Source organism: Physella acuta, unplaced genomic scaffold (genome assembly GCF_028476545.2).
Source record: "Physella acuta isolate Inbredline_101_S28 unplaced genomic scaffold, ASM2847654v3 ptg000486l, whole genome shotgun sequence".
Taxonomy (NCBI): Eukaryota; Metazoa; Mollusca; class Gastropoda; family Physidae; genus Physella; species Physella acuta.
This window is the reverse complement of record NW_026732005.1, coordinates 318,732-336,104: the sequence shown is the minus strand read 5'-3', so window position 1 is coordinate 336,104 and position 17,373 is coordinate 318,732. Positions and strand designations below refer to the sequence as shown.

Sequence of the window (17,373 nt, the reverse complement as noted above, 5' to 3'; positions counted from 1 at the left end):
AGAATTTTTGCATTTTATATAAGTTGTTTTGTTCTTAACTTTTGTAATTTATTTTTGTAACTATAATGGTGACCCAGCCCTACTCCCCCCCTCCCCCGATGTATTTATATATTATCTACATCCTCCCTAGACAAAAACAAAACCAACAAAATCTCAATGACTAGATCCACGTGTCTTAATTTTGCTGCATGATTATGTGAGATGGTGTATACATGCATAGCTTGGTTGAAGATGGCAGATGATGTAATATAATATGGTATAAAGCGATGAAAATAGAACCATTTTAGCTAACAAGATTAATGCCCATAGGCCAGTGATACATCAAAGGTCGAGGTCGTTGCAAGGTTTCATAATCAACAGGATCATAACACAAGGGAATCTTTCTCCAATCGTTGACAGGAAGAAATGAAACTGGAGATTGGAACATCAAAAGTTGTTTTAGTTTAGGTGGTAAGTTGATCTGTGAGAGACGCTCCTCTCTCTCTGGGCTTTCTCCCAACATTGTCGACACCGTTATAAAAGCAAGTTTGACCAGGGGCCAGGGTTCGGTAATCGCCTCGAATATGACATTTTTTATCTTATCTGTAGCGTATTGGTACCCTTCTGATTGGTCAAACTGGCGTAGTTCTCTGAGATCGTGTACCGTTAAGTAGCAAGTTGCTAGAAGATATTTTATCGCGTCAATGTTTGGATACTTTAAAGATAACAGCATAGCTGTCATCTTCTCTGTTTCTCCATTGTTTTCTGCGCAATTTAAACCTTTTAATACAACACCGTTACATACCAGCATTTGAAGGTAATAAGGGTGAATATTATATCTATTCCAGACCGGACGTCGGTCTCTCAATACAAGCTTACCCACCAGGTAGCGATACTCTGGTCCAACGATAGGATTAGCTCCAGCAATTAGCAACGTTTCTGAATACTTAAACTGCTGTGTGTGCGATAAACAGTAGACTAGCGCTGTTTTGTTGTCTCTGTCTTTGACGTCAAGGTCGGCTCCAAACGATACAAGTGTTTCTAAATAAGCCAGCATATCGCCGTGTTTGACTAGATACATGAGAGCTGTTCTGCCTTTCTTGCCTGTCATGTTAAAGTCAGCTCCGTGTTCATGGAGGATTTGAAATATTTCGGAGTTATTGTACCCACCGGAAATACAAGCTGCTGCTGCCATCAATGGAGATATCCCATAAGAAGACAAGACGTTAACGTTAGCTCCAGCTTTAAGTAACATTTTGACAATGGCGATCTCATTCAGAGCTGCAGCCAATACCAGAGGTGGCAGAGGTTCAGGAAAGTTTCCATCAATAACAGCGCCTTTATTTATCAAAACTTGAGCAACGTCTGCTTCGCTTCTGTATATCGCCATGTGTAGAGCTTTGTCGCCGTTTTTATCCACCAAATTCACGTCAGCACCTGCGTCACACAACATGAGAGCAATCTCTTTATTTCCAGCCAACATTAAATACGTGTATCCTTCTTCCGTCTGTTTGTTTATATTATAGCCTGCGTGTAGCAAATGCCGCACTACGTGTGTGCATGATCCATGTGCAGCAAAGTGCAACGCTGTGTAGCCTTCATCGGTGTGGATATTAAGGTCAGGGTGACGAGACAACAATTTTAAAGCTGTCTGCTCGTTGCTGTTCTCTAACGCAACCATTAGGGCAGTTTTACCTGACAAAGTATTTAGACAAACTTGTGAACGTCTGTCATTGCGATCTAAAAAATAAATTTTCTCTTCCGGACTGTGACCCAAACGTTCTTGGACATGGTGCCTCTTCAGACGTTTGGTTGATTTTTCATGTAACGTTGTCATTCTTGCGTTAATGACATCTGTAATGTGTGGATCATTTAAAAGAATATCCATAATATCACAGGAGCCGTTTTTCGCTGCAAGATGCAGGATTGTTACTTTATTGTTCGCTGTATCTCTGACATCGCCACCTGCAGCAAGCAAACGTTCAACTAGATCAACGTTGTCTGTCTGGTCAACAAAATGTAAGGCCGTGTAGCCATCTTTGTCAGCAATGTTTACACGGGCAGCTGGGGTGATGAGAGATGCTACTATTTTGGCCAAATATTTGAGCCTAGACCCTAACTTAACTTTTGATGTGACTGTACCTCTATAGACAGATATGTCTTCTCTACTGACACCAGACTTCATATTATGGATGTTGAGATATAAACGAGATGCGATTATTAAAGGCGTTTCTTGGTTGTCATCAAGTAAATTTACATCAGCCCCTACCTCAAGCAGCATGTTAGTAAATTCTAACTGTTCATATTCCACACTGTAATGTAAAGCTGTTTTCCTGTAGTTGTCACGTATGTTCACATCAAGTTCGTGAGCCAGTAGTATCTCTAATATTTCTAGCGATTTGTTAATTGTATAATGTGTTAGCCGAGGCTGTAAAATTTTATCTGGAACATTAAATCTATTAAACTCTTTCATCTTGGAGACGGCGATATGAAGACACGTCTTCCCATTCTTGTCAGTTTTGTTTACGTCAGCTCCACGCTGTAGGATGTTTTTGACAAGCTCCACATCGTCAAGTTCTACAGCCTTTGATAAAAGGGGAACGTCTCCTTCTAAAAAAGCATTGACATCGCCTTTTTGCAACAGCTGTTCACATTCTCGTTTTCGTTTTCCTACTGACATTTTTTTTTAAACTGACGCTCTTTACGACTGGTTAAAATCTGGTGTTTTTCCTTCAGCTGGTTCTCTAGAGGAGACACCCTGTGAAATAGACATGTCAAAGTTGTAACGTCTACGTTGTTATTTAGACACAGCTGTGTCACCTACATGAGGAAGCTATATTATCGTACTCAGATGTTTGGAATGTAGCTTTCCTACCTATGTTGTTACTGTTCATAGTGTATTAGTTTGTTGCATGTGATAGATCAAGTATGTTGAGTGTTAGCCTGGGAACTAGAAGCATGTAGTCGTGTTGTGTTTTTGTAAAGTGCGGTAGGGCTGGCCCCTAGGGCCGGCCGCTATTAATGAACGAGTTTACTTCCATTACTCAAGTGTATTAAAAGTCTTAAAAGTGTGTTAGTGTTACTCAATCAGGGCTTAAACGGTTGCCTTAACACCTCAACCATCACTGCAGTCATCAACGGCGTCAAATTATACCAACCATACTGATGACACGTTTCGTAACATTTATGGTGTGAGGGGTGGTGGTTGGTCAACAAAGGGAAAGTGGGAATGGTTGGCTGGGTTTGTTGCATCGATAAGATGGGGGATTGTATCCGTGTTGAGAGAGAAGGGGGGTCGGATTGTGATGGGAGGATTTACATTTATTCCCTTGTTACTATCTAGAAGCCACATCACATTGAGCTAGTCTCCGACGATAACACTTGTGTCCTACAGGACTTGTATTAATTTAAATCACACCTGCATAAACAAACACTGGTCCCTACACTAAACCCTACAATCAACAACCCAAGATAATGTACTTTCGTAAATCATTGAATTAAAATGTAAACTTATGGTTTCACCAATCAGTGCCATAAAATATGTAAGCTGTATAGATTCTACTACTGCACACGTTTAATTCGATTCTAGTAGAAACCTTAAAGTGTTTTACACATTTACACATAGAATCTAGACTCTAGCAATAGTAGTAAGAAGCTCGAGATTGAGATCTAGAATTAAGAACAGATCTAGATCTAGATCTAGATAAACACTATTAAGACTAAATGTGTAATCTAAACTCAAATATAAAAATATTTAAATTTTTATTCGATGGCGAAATACATCCGATGCCATTAGATTGTTACACGAATGAAATACTTATTCAGTTGTTTTCAACGGACCAAAACGTAATTATACACAGATTGTCTATACTTAGTACACCTTTTTCAAAACAATACATATCTGACGGAAGTTTGATAACAACATGAAATTAATGCGTACTGTCATGGCATTTATTGTTTTTTTACGCTTATTTTGATGACATCATCAGTGCATTTTTTTACCCATTGCCAAAGAAACTGCGGAAAATAGTATAAGCTTTCAATTAGACCTAGCGACGCCAACTGCTATTAAATGAAAAACGCGCTGTGAATAATCATAAGCCAGGAAACAAATACACCAAGATGTGTCTGCCTGCTTGAAAAATCTATGTAATAATATTAAACTTTTGAAGAAATCTTTTTGTTTTAAAGGGCAAGCGATAAAATTATTGTTACGTTTGTAAAAAAAACAACACAAAGGGTGAGTATTTTCCGGTGTTTGAGTGTTTGGCCTTTGAAGACAAACCCACTCAACGTCTCGCTTTTAATCGTCACAGTGGACACATCTCTAATTTCCAGACTCGATTATATTTAGAATTCGATATCGATACTTCAAAGTTGAAGGTGAAACAATGTGACGATACTTCACTTACCCAAAGCTGGACACTGGAAATTTCAATACGTCCCTTGCTGACCATATATGGTCAAAATATAAAGCGGTCAAATACAATTACAACTTGCATTAATGTTTTAAACTTTTTATAGAAATAAGTTTAATGCACAATCACGCTGTTATTTAGACTAAAACTGTCATATAATTGAACGCTTTGGTGTATAGATAGAGCTAGCATGTCTTGACATTTTTCTCTTTACTCTTTGTGTGGTGTAGGTCTTGATCCATTCTCTTCCCAGTTACCCGATCCTTGGCTGTGGTGTCGTCTCGCTAGACAACCCTACGGTTTTAAATTATTCCAGAAAATTCTTTCTCCAGGCAAGTCTTGAGCACCTTTCCCTACACACCCCTGGGGGTTCCACTCAAGACCTAGACTCGTCATGTTGGTGTCTTCGCCCAATCCAGCGCCACTTTCATTGTCTCGTCTTCGATGCCCAAGACGCATTTTTTTTTTACTTCTCCTCGTGTTTGTGTAAAGAACTCTGTCCTGCCTTCTTAATCCCAGGATCTTCAAAGACTGCTGTTTGTAAAGATCCATGTCCTATTTGTGCTCATCTTGGAGACTACAGTTTTATGCTCCAAACTTTAAGATCGCCTTCACGTGTAATTACAGTAGTCTAATGTTTAATGTTGTAGAGTTGGCGGTAGTTTTCCATACAAGCCACAGAACAGTGAAGAAGTAACGGGTATATTAATTCATGCACATCCTACCTCTCATCTGTAACACCAGATTGGCTGATCTTGTTGCCATGGTAAACAAACTCCTCCACAATCTTTCCTCTATTGTTATTGGATCCTGTTGGCTATAGTTATTTATTAATGATTATTGTTAGTTATTGTCGGACATTGCCCGGTTAATGTTTTTTGCCGTTGTTACTTTAATTATTTATTTATTTTTTTGTTGCTCTAACGCATTACCTTCAGCCTGCGTGTGCTGAACATGATGTGAGAGAGGAGCACGATTTTCTAACATGTGTTTATTTACATAATGTTGCCAAATATGTTTTACATTGTGTTCAACCATTAATTTATTTTTAATTTTAATTTTTTGTAAAAAACGTGTATTGTTCATTTTGATTGACAATTGATTTGGTCAATCTTTCAACAGTATGAACAAATAACATTTTGTTTCAAATAATTACTTTTGCAACTTTATTTAAGGAATTCAAATGTTCGTATATACCGATTAATATGTGAGAGATTAGCGAAAAATGGATATAAAATGGTGTTTGATGGCAGTGAGGCGAGACAGTCCAGATGTAGATTATGGTATGATGATGATTAAAGTCCAGTCGTTAACATTGACGGGTGGATAGTTGCTGTGACGGCTATTAAAGGGGACTGGTGTTGGTTATGTTGTGCAACTCATGATTTACAAGTGGCAGTTAAACTCGAGGAAATGGTATTGACCTATAATGAACTACGTGAAAATGTAAGTGACAGGTACCAAAGTCGTAGAGATGTGGACAAGCTGACCATTATAGTGTCACATCCTCATGGCTGTTGTAAGCAGGTCTCTGTAGGTCACTGGGTACGCAGGCAGGAGGTGGGCAATGTGTACAGGTACTCGTACACAACGTGCACTTGTCCAGGTAGCAGCGGGGCTCAGGTATACAGACTGGGGTGTAGGTGGTCTCTTCATCCACACAGTGGAGGAAGGTTTAATGGATTGAATTACAGTTGATTGTGAGGGACTAAAATGTGGATTTGTGTGTGTAGACTAAAATGTGCAGATGTATATGTGGGTGTAGAATGAAATGTGCAGTTGTGTGTGTGGAGACTAGAATGTGCAGTTGTGTGTGGAGACTAAAATTTGCAGTTATGTTTGTGTGGGGGGGGAGCTGAAATGTGGAGTTATGCTTTATTTTGTGGGGAGGTTGAAATTGGGCATTTGTCTATTAACAACTGGTGATATAAAATTAACTGTTAACCTTTGTATATTATCATATTACAAAATCACAATAGATTCCTAATAACTTCACATTAGACAAACATTAATAAGTTTATAACAAGACAACAGTAACACAGCAAAAGGCTAAACATTGAACAAAATTACATCTAGAGTCGTAATCATTTTATATGTAACCATGTTATAGTATACCAATGACACCGTTTTGAATTTGTTATCATTTTAATTAATAAAAGCTTATATAAAAATTCTAGCTCAAATTTCTTCCTTCAACAACTTAGATGTCAAACATAATTATGTCTGGTGATTGTAAATAAAATGTATGGCTAAAAGTACAAAGATTTTGAGTCTGAAGGCAGATTTTTAAAAATATTTTTTGTGTGTTGCTGTTTTCTAATTTCTATTACATAGGCGGATCTAGGGACTGGCAAAGAAATATTTACAAATGAAGAATTAAAGGTTAAATATTTTGCTTACTTGTAGACTTTTTGCATTTTATTAAAAGTTGTTTTGTTCTTAACATTTGTATTTATATTTGTATAACTATTATCATGACCCAACACCACTGCCCCCCCCCCCTCATGTATTTATATATTATTTATAACCTCTCTAGACAAAAACAAAACCAACTAAATCCCAAAGACTAGATCCGCCTACATGTCCTATTATTGTTACAGTATTGTATGAGATGGTGTATAGATGAATAGCTTGGTTGAAGATGGCAGATGATGTTAAAGCGTTGAAATAGCACTATTTTAGCTAACAAGATTAATGCCCATAGGCCAGTGATACATCAAAGGTCGAGGTCGCGGCAATGTTTCATAAACAACAGGATCATAACACAAGGAAATCTTGCACCAATCGTCGACAGGAAGAAATGAAACTGGAGATTGGAACATCAAAAGTTGTTTCATTTGTGGGGGTAAGTTGGACTGTGAGAGACGCTCATCTCGCTCTGGGCTTTCTCCCAACATTGTCGACACCGTTATAAAAGCAAGTTTGACAAGGGGCCAGGGTTCGGAAACCGCTGCGGTTATGACATTTAGTAGCTCAGGCTCAAGACGTGTGTTAGATGCCCCAGTTGTTGATTGGTTAACCTGACGTAGTTGTCTGAGATCTTGTACAGTCATGTAGCAAGTAGCTAAAAGATATTTTGTCGACTCCAAGTTGCCAAAGTGTATAGATAGCATCAAAGCTGTGAATGTATTTATTTCACTTGTAGGTTGTAGATTAAATGAATGCTTTAATACTACCCCATTGCAAACATGCAATTGCAGAAGATAACACGAATCTTCAGGAAATATAAAACTAGACCCCATAGGATAAGATAAAAAAAAACCAAAATACAAAAAAAATTGTGCTTCGTGTAACAGTAATTTATGCTTTTGTAGCAGATAGCGATACTTGACATCAACTAGTGGATTCTGTCCAGATTTTAATAGGAGTTTTATTAAACTAATCTGGAATTTACTCTCATCTTTTAATAAGTGGTAAGTTAGTGCTGATCTATTGTCATCGTCTTCGATGTTAAGGTCAGCTCCATAGAACAAAAATTTACTTAAATGAAGTTGCGGATTGCCGCGCTTTACTAAATACATGAGAGCTGTTCTGCCTTTCTTGCCTGTCTTGTTAAAGTCAGCTCCGTGTTCATGGAGGATTTGAAATATTTCGGAGTTATTGTACCCACTAAAATCACAAGCAGCTGCTGCCATCAATGGAGATATCCCATATGAAGACAAGACGTTAACGTTAGCTCCAGCTTTAAGTAACATCTTGACAATGGTGATCTCATTCAGTGTTGCAGCCAATACCAGAGGTGGTAGAGGTTCAGGTAAGGTTCCATCGATTACAGCGCCTTTATTTATCAAAACTTGAGCAACGCCTGTTTCGCATCTGTATATCGCCAGGTGTAAAGCTTTATCGCCGGTTTTATCCACCAAATTCACGTCAGCACCTGCGTCACACAACAGGAGAGCAATCTCTTTATTTCCAGCTAACATTAAAGGCGTGTGTCCTTCTTCCGTCTGTACGTTTACATTACATCCTGCTTGTAGCATATGCCGCACTACGTCTGTGCATGATTCAAATGCAGCGAAGTGCAACGCTGTGTAGCCTTCATCTGTGTGGACATTGAGGTCAGAGTCACGTGACAACCATTAAAGCGGTTTTACCAGACAAAGTATTTAGACAAACTTGTGAACGTTTGTTATTGTGATCTAAATAATCAACCTCGTGTACTCGACAGTTGTACACCTGCTCGTGACCGTGAAATCTCTTCAGACGTTTGTTAGATCTTTCAAACAGCTCTGTCATTCTGGCGTTAATGGCATCTGCTGATTGTGGTTCACTTAAAAGAATATCCATAATCTCACTGCAACTACTTCTTGCTGCACAGTGCAGCACAGTTTCCCCAGTGTTGGCCGCTACCCTGACATCGCCACCTGCCCCAAGCAAACGTTCAATTATTTGTACATTGTTCGTCTGAGCAGCCAGATGTAAGGCCGTGTAGCCATCTTCGTCAGCCATGTTTACACGCGCAGCTGGGGTGATGAGAGTGTCTACCATTTTGGCCAAGTAATTGAGCCTTGAGCGCATTTTCTTTGTCGATGTCATTAGACCTTTATAGTGGGAAATATCCAATGAACTTCCGCTAAAATCCCCCAGTTCGTCTTTTTGCTGCAGGTTAAGATACAAGCGGCAAGCAATAATTAAAGGCGTTTCGTGGTCATCATCAAGTAAATTTACATCAGCCCCTGCCTCAAGCAGCATGTTAGTAAATTCTAACTGTTCATATTCCACACTGTAATGTAAAGCTGTTTTCCTGTAGTTGTCGCATATGTTCACATCAAGTTCGTGAGCCAGTAGTATCTTTAATATTTCTAACGATTTGTTAATTCTATTCTGTGTTAGCCGAGGCTGTAAAATTTTATCAGGAATTCCGAAGCTATTAAACTCTTTCATCTTGGAGACGGCAACATGAAGACACGTCCTCCCATTCTTGTCAGTTTTGTTTACGTCAGCTCCACGATGTAGGATGTTTTTGACAAGTTCCACATCGTCAAGTTCTACAGCCTTTGACAAACGTGGGACGTCTCTTGAACACGCATTAACATCGCCTTTTTGCAACAATCTTTCACATTCTCGTTTTCGTTTTCCTACTGACATTTTTTAAAGTTCACTGACGATCTTTACAACTGGTCAAAATCTGGTTTTGATTTTCCTTCCGCTTGTTCTCTAGAGGAGACACCCTGTGAAATAGACGTTGGGGGGGGGGGGTCCGTGGTTGAAATAGGAGGGTGTTACATGATGTGAGGGGTGGGTCAACAGGGTGAGGGTTGAATACGGCTGTTAGCTTGTGGTGGGAATATGGGGAGGAACATGGTGTGAGGGGTGGGAATAGGAGGAGGTACATGGTGTGAGGGGTGGGGGTCAGTCACCATGGGGAATTGGCTGGGTTTGTTGTATCGATGATATGGGGAGGGGGTTGATCCATGTTGAGGGAGAAGGGGGTTTGGTTTGTGGTGGGATGGGTTACATTTATGCTGGTCTCCGACGATAACACTTTTGTCCTAATGGACTTGTATTAATTTAAATCACACCTGCATATACAAATACTGGTCCCTACACACTTACAAGTAAACCCTACATTCAACTACCCGAAGAACATATAGTTTCACATATCGTGTACTAAAATGTAAATTTATAGTTTTACCAATTAGCGCCATAAAATATGTAGGCTATATAGTACTGCACACATTTAATTTTTTCTAGTAGAAACCTTAGAGTATTTCACACATTTACATCTAGAATCTAGTCTCTAGATTAGACTCTAGACTCTAGAATCTAGAATCTAGACTCTAGACTCTAGAATCTAGAATCTAGACTCTAGACTCTAGACTCTAGAATCTAGAATCTAGACTCTAGACTCTAGAATCTAGACTCTAGACTCTAGACTCTAGACTCTAGACTCTAGACTCTAGAATCTAGACTCTAGAATCTAGAATCTAGACTCTAGCAATAGTAGAAGCTCGAGATGGAGATGTAGATAAAAAAATTAAATACTTAAAATACAATTTGATGTTGAATTACTCCGATGCCATCAGATTGTTACGTGAATGAAATACTCACTCAGTTGTATTCAAAGGACCAAAACATTATACACAGATTGGCCATACTGAGTACACCTTTATTCAAAACAATAAAATCTGACGGAAGTTTGTTTACAACATGAAATTAATGCGTACTGTCATTGCTATTCTTGTTTTTTACGCTTATTTTGATGACATCATCAGTGAATTTTTTTATCCGCACCAACAATTTGCGCACTGCTATTAAATAAAAAACGCTCTGTGAATAATCATAAGCCAGGAAACAAATACACTAAGCTTTGTCTGCCTGCTTGAAAAATCGATTCAATCATATTAAACTTTTGAAGAAATCTTTTTTTTTAAATGGCAAGAAACAAAATGTAAAATACATTTGTAAAAAAAAATCACAAAGGGCGAGTTGTTTTTTCCGTGTTTGAGTGTTTGAGTGTTTGAGTGTTTGAGTGTTTGAGTGTTTGAGTGTTTTAGTGTTTTAGTGTTTTAGTGTTTGAGTGTTTGAGTGTTTTAGTGTTTGAGTGTTTAAGTGTTTGGACTTTGAAGACAAACCCACTCAACGTCTCGCTTTTAATCGTTACAATGGGCTCATCACCAAATTCCAGTTTGGACTTTGATATCGATACTCCAAAGGTGAAATAATGTGACATTACTTCACTTACCCAAAGCTGGACACTGGAAAATGCCAACACGACCCTTTCTGACTGTGATCAAAATATAAAGCGGTCAAGTACAATTACAACTTGCATTAATGTTTATATACTTTTTATAGAAATAAGTTTAATGCACAATCACGCTGTTATTTATATTTAGACTATCGGTGTATAGAGCTAGCATGTCTTGACATTTTTCTCTTTACTCTTTGTGTGGTGTAGGTCCTGATCCATTCTCTTCCCAGATACCCGATCCTTGGCTGTGGTGTCGTCTCACTAGACAACCCTACGGTTTTAAATTATTCCAGAAAATTCTTTCTCCAGGCAAGTCTTGAGTGTCTTTCCCTACGCCACCCGTGGGGGTTCCACTCAAAGCCCCAGACTTTATAAATGTTATGATGGTGTCTTCGTCCAATCCAGCGCCACTTTCACTGTCTTGTCTTCGCTGCCCAAGACACATTTTTTTACTTCTCATGTTTGTGTAAAGAACTCTGTGTCCTACCTTCTTAATCCCAGTATCTTCAAAGACTGCTGTTTGCAAAGATCCGTGTCCTATTTGTGCTCATCTTGGAGACTACAGTTTTATGCTCCAAACATTAAGATCGCCTTCACGTGTAATTACAGTAGCCTAATCTTTAATGTTGTAGAGTTGACAGTAGTTTTCCATACAAGCCACAGAACAGTGAAGAAGTAACTGGTATCTTAATTCATGCACGTCCTACCTCTCATCTGTGACACCAGATTGGCTGATCTTGTTGCCATGGTAAACAAACTCCTCCACAATCTTCCTTCTATTGTTATTGCTCATGTTGGCTATAGATGGTTATTATTGATTATTGTTAGTTATTATTGGACATTCCTGGTTAATGTTTTTTTTTTTTTTTGCCGCTCTTACTTTAATTATTTATTTATTTATTGTTGCTCTAACGCATTACCTTCAGCCTGCGTGTGCTGTACATGATGTGAGAGGGGAGAACGATTTTCTAACATGTGTTTATTTACATAATGTTGCCAAATATGTTTTACATAGTGTTCAACCATTAATTTATTTTTAATTTTAATTTTTTTAAACGTGTATTGTTTATTTTGATTGTCAACTGATTTGGCCAATCTTTCAACAGTATGAACAAATAACATTTTGTTGCAAATAATTACTTTTGCAACTTTATTTAAGGAATTCAATGTTCTTATATACCGATTAATATGTGATAGATCAGCGAAAAGATAAGCGAAAAGCGGATATAAAATGGTGTTTGATGACAGTGAGGCGAGACAGTCCAGATGTAGATTATGGTATGATGATGATCAAAGTCCAGTCGTTAACATTGATGGGTGGATAGTTGCTGTGACGGCTATTAAAGGGGACTGGTGTTGGTTGTGTTGTGCAACTCATGATTTACAAGTGGCGGTTAAACTCGAGGAAATGGTATTGACCTATAATGAACTACGTGAAAATGTAAGTGACAGGTACCAAAGTCGTAGAGATGTGGACAAGCTGACCATTATAGTGTCTCTGTAGGTCACTAGGTATGCAGGCAGGAGGTGGGCAATGTGTACAGGTACTCGTACACAACGTGTACCTGTCCAGGTAGCAGCGGGGCTCAGGTATACAGACTGGGGTGTAGGTGGTCTCTTCATCCACACAGTGGAGTAAGTTTTAATGAATTGAATTACAGTTGATTGTGGGGGACTAAAATGTGGATTTGTGTGTGTAGACTAAAATGTGCAGATGTATATGTGGGTGTAGAATGAAATGTGCAGTTGTGTGTGTGGAGACTAGAATGTGCAGTTGTGTGTGGAGACTAAAATTTGCAGTTATGTTTGTGTGGGGGGGGGGGGAGTTGAAATGTGGAGTTATGCTTTGTTTAGTGGGGAGGTTGAAATTGGGCATCTGTCTATTAAAAACTGGTGATATAAAATTAAGTGTTAACCTTTGTATATTATCATATTGCAAAATCACAATAGATTCCTAATAACTTCACATTAGACAAACATTAATAAGTTTATAACAAGACAACAGTAACACAGCAACAGGCTAAACATTGAACACAATTACATCTAGAGTCATAATCATTTTATATGTAACCATGTTATAGTATACCAATGACACCGTTTTAGATTTGTTATCATTTTAATTAATAAAAGCTTATATAAACATTCTAGCTCAACTTTCTGCCTTCAACAACTTAGATGTCAAACATAATTATGTCTGGTGATTGTAAATAAAATGTATGGTTAAAAGTACAAAGATGTTGTGTATTTGAAGTCAGTGTTTTTGTGTTGCAGTTTTGTATTGCATAAGTGGATCTAGTGACTAGCATAGATAAATTTACAAATGAATAATTAAAAAAAACATGAAGGCTTATAAAAAGTTATATATTTTGCTTATTTGTAGAATGTTGCATTTTATATAAGTTGTTTTGTTCTTAACTTTTGTAATTTATATTTCTATAACTATTATGGTGACCCAGCCCTAGTCTTTCCCCCCTCCCTCCCTCGATGTATTTATATATTATTTACATCCTCCCTAGACAAAAACAAAACCAACTAAATCTCAATGACTAGATCCACTTGTCTTATTTTTGCTGCAGTATTATGTGAGATGCTGTATAGATGCATAGCTTGGTTGAAGATGGCAGATGATGTAATATAATATGGTATAATTATTAAAGCGTTGAAAATAGAACCATTTTAGCTAACAAGATTAATGCCCATAGGCCAGTGATACATCAAAGGTCGAGGTCGCGGCAATGTTTCATAATCAACAGGATCATAACACAAGGAAATCTTGCACCAATCGTCGACAGGAAGAAATGAAACTGGAGATTGGAACATCAAAAGTTGTTTCATTTGTGGGGGTAAGTTGGTCTGTGAGAGACGCTCTTCTCGTTCTGGGCTTTCTCCCAACATTGTCGACACCGTTATAAAAGCAAGTTTGACTAGGGGCCAGGGTTCGGAAACAGCTGCGGTTATGACATTTAGTAGCTCAGGCTCAAGACGTGTGTTATATGCCCCAGTTGTTGATTGGTCAACCTGACGTAGTTGTCTGAGATCTTGTACAGTCATGTAGCAAGTAGCTAAAAGATATTTTATCAACTCCAAGTTGCCAAAGTGTATAGATAGCATCAAAGCTGTGAATGTATTTATTTCACTGGTAGGTTGTAGATTATATGAATGCTTTAATACTACCCCATTGCAAACATGCAATTGCAGAAGATAACACGAATCTTCAGGAAATATAAAACTAGACCCCATAGGATAAGACAAAAAAAAAACAAAATAAAAAAACTGTGCTTCGTGTAACAGTAATTTATGCTTTTGTAGCAGATAGCGATACTTGACATCAACTAGTGGATTCTGTCCAGATTTTAATAGGAGTTTTATTAAACTAATCTGGAATTTACTCTCATCTTCTAATAAGTGGTAAGTTAGTGCTGATCTATTGTCATCGTCTTCAATGTTCAGGTCAGCTCCATAGAACAAAAATGTACCTAAATGAAGTTGCGGATTGCCGCGCTTTACTAAATACATGAGAGCTGTTCTGCCTTTCTTGCCTGTCATGTTAAAGTCAGCTCCGTGTTCATTGAGGATTTGAAATATTTCGGCGTTATTGTACCCACTAGAATCACAAGCAGCTGCTGCCATCAATGGAGATATCCCAGAAGAAGACAAGACGTTAACGTTAGCTCCAGCTTTAAGTAACATTTTGACAATGGTGATCGCATTCAGAGCTGCAGCCAATACCAGAGGTGGCAGAGGTTCAGGAAAGTTTCCATCAATGACAGTGCCTTTATTTATCAAAACTTGAGCAACGTCTGCTTCGCTTCTGTATATCGCCAGGTGTAGAGCTTTGTCGCCGTTTTTATCCACCAAATTCACGTCAGCACCTGCGTCACACAACAGGAGAGCAATCTCCTTATTTCCAGCTAACATTAAAGGCGTGTGTCCCTCTTCCGTCTGTACGTTTACATTACATCCTGCTTGTAGCATATGCCGCACTACGTCTGTGCATGATTCAAATGCAGCGAAGTGCAACGCTGTGTAGCCTTCATCTGTGTGGACTTTGAGGTCAGGGTGACGAGACAACAATTTCAAAGCTGTCTGCTCGTTGCTGTTCTCTAACGCAACAATTAAAGCGGTTTTACCAGACAAAGTATTTAGACAAACTTGTGAACGTTTGTTATTGTGATCTAAATAATCAACTTGGTGTACTCGACTGTTGTACACCTGCTCGTGACCGTGAAATCTCTTCAGACGTTTGTTAGATCTTTCAAATAGCTCTGTCATTCTGGCGTTAATGGCATCTGCTGATTGTGGTTCACTTAAAAGTATATCCATAATCTCACTGCAACTACTTCTTGCTGCACAGTGTAGCACAGTTTCCCCAGTGTTGGCCGCTACCCTGACATCGCCACCTGCACCAAGTAAACGTTGAACTATTTGAACGTTGTCCGTCTCAGCAGCCAGATGTAAGGCCGTGTAGCCATCTTTGTCAGCAATGTTTACACGCGCATCTGGAGTGATAAGAGATTCTACCATTTTGGCCAAGTAATTGAGCCTTGAACGCATTTTCTTTGTCGATGTCATTAGACCTTTATAGTGGGAAATATCCAATGAACTTCCGCCAAAATCACCCAGTTCGTTTATTTTCTGCAGGTTAAGATACAAGCGGCAAGCAATAACTAAAGGCGTGTCATGGTTGTCATCAAGTAAATTTACATCAGCCCCTGCCTCAAGCAGCATGTGTGTAAATTCTAACTGTTCATATTCCACACTGTAATGTAAAGCTGTTTTCCTGTAGTTGTCACGTATGTTCACATCAAATTCGTGAGCCAGTAGTATCTTTAATATTTCTAACGATTTGTTAATTCTATTCTGTGTTAGTCGAGGTTGTAAAATTTTATCTGGAACATTAAAGCTATTAAACTCTTTCATCTTGGAGACGGCAACATGAAGACACGTCCTCCCATTCTTGTCAGTTTTGACAACGTCAGCTCCACGATGTAGGATGTTTTTGACAAGTTCCACATCGTCAAGTTCTACAGCCTTTGACAAACGTGGAAAGTCTCCTTCTGAACACGCATTAACATCGCCTTTTTGCAACAATCGTTCACATTCTCGTTTTCGTTTTCCTACTGACATTTTTTTTAAAGTTGACTGACGATCTTTACGACTGAAATCTGGTTTTGATTTTCCTTCCGCTGGTTCTCTAGAGGAGGCACCCTGTGAAATAGATGTGTCAAAGTTGTAAAGTCTGCCTTGTTATTCAAAGTAATATCTTCTCGATTCTGGTAGTCTACGACGATAATTTTGTCCTACAGGACTTGTGTTAATTTAAATCACACCTCCGTATAAATGTACTGGCCTCTACACACTTACAAGTATACACTACATTCAACAACCCGAAGAAAATGTAGTTTCGCATATTAAGTACTAATATGTAAACTTATAGTTTTGCCAATCAGCGCCATAAAATATGTAGGCTGTATAGTACTGCACGCATTTAATTTTATTCTAGCAGAAACCCTAGAGTGTTTCACACATTTACATCTAGATTCTATAAGCTAGACTCTAGCAATAGTAGAACCTCGAGATTGAGATCTAGAATAGATTTTAAGCACTATTCTAGACTCTATGTGTGTGTAATCTCAACTCAAATGTAAAAAAAAATATTTAAAATTCAAATTGATGTTGAAATACGTCTGATGCCATCAGATTGTTACGTGAATGAAATACTCACTCAGTTGTATTCAACGGACCAAAACACTATACACAGATTGGCCATACTGAGTACACCTTTATTCAAAACAATAACTATCTGACGGAAGTTTGTTTACAACATAAAATTAATGCGTACTGTCATGGCTATTCTTGTTTTTACCCTTATTTTGATGACATCATCAGTGAATTTTTCTTTACGAATAGTTTGCGCACTGCTGTTAAATGAAAAATGCGCTCTGAATAATCATTAGCCAGGACACAAATACACCTAGCTTTATCTGCGTATTTAGTTATCTCAATACTTTTCTTGTTCATCAGTCCATTTATCCGGCGCTTTTTTTCGCTATTCACTTATGTTTACGCTTAATTTGATGACATCATAATTCAGTTTTTGCGGAAAATATTTTAAGCTTCTCATGGACCCATTAAATATTTTTTAAATCCTGTACGATGTTATTAAAATAAATATGGTTATAAAAAATGTGACTGTTTGATTTTTGCACTAGTAGGTAACCACCATACCACGGACGGCAATAGTAGGCAAACACCATACCACGGACGGCAATAGTAGGCAAACAC

The 17,373-nt window shown here is 38.2% G+C and overlaps 1 protein-coding gene across 1 annotated transcript; it reads right to left on the bottom strand.

Annotated features, from left to right (window-relative positions):
- Nucleotides 1-283: 283 nt before the first annotated feature.
- On the bottom strand, nucleotides 284-16,019 carry LOC131944229 (serine/threonine-protein phosphatase 6 regulatory ankyrin repeat subunit A-like). The gene is made up of 7 exons (XM_059304767.1): nucleotides 14,478-16,019; nucleotides 11,796-11,886; nucleotides 8,514-9,414; nucleotides 5,123-5,214; nucleotides 2,685-2,737; nucleotides 859-2,649; nucleotides 284-411 (listed from the first exon to the last, which is right to left on the bottom strand). The coding sequence occupies exons 1-7, from the start codon at nucleotides 16,006-16,008 to the stop codon at nucleotides 284-286; spliced, it is 4,587 nt and encodes a 1,528-aa protein (XP_059160750.1). The 5' UTR covers nucleotides 16,009-16,019.
- Nucleotides 16,020-17,373: the final 1,354 nt, after the last annotated feature.

Coding starts and splice junctions, on each gene's coding strand:
- LOC131944229 (XM_059304767.1), bottom strand. CDS start 16,008: ATGAAAGAGTTTAATAGCTTTAATGTTCCAGATAAAATTTTACAACCT. Junction 11,887..14,477: donor CCACTTATTAGAAGATGAGA/GTAAATTCCAGA, acceptor AACCATCTATAG/CCAACATGAGCAATAACAAT. Junction 2,738..5,122: donor TCTGGTGTTACAGATGAGAG/GTAGGATGTGCA, acceptor TCTATTTCACAG/GGTGTCTCCTCTAGAGAACC.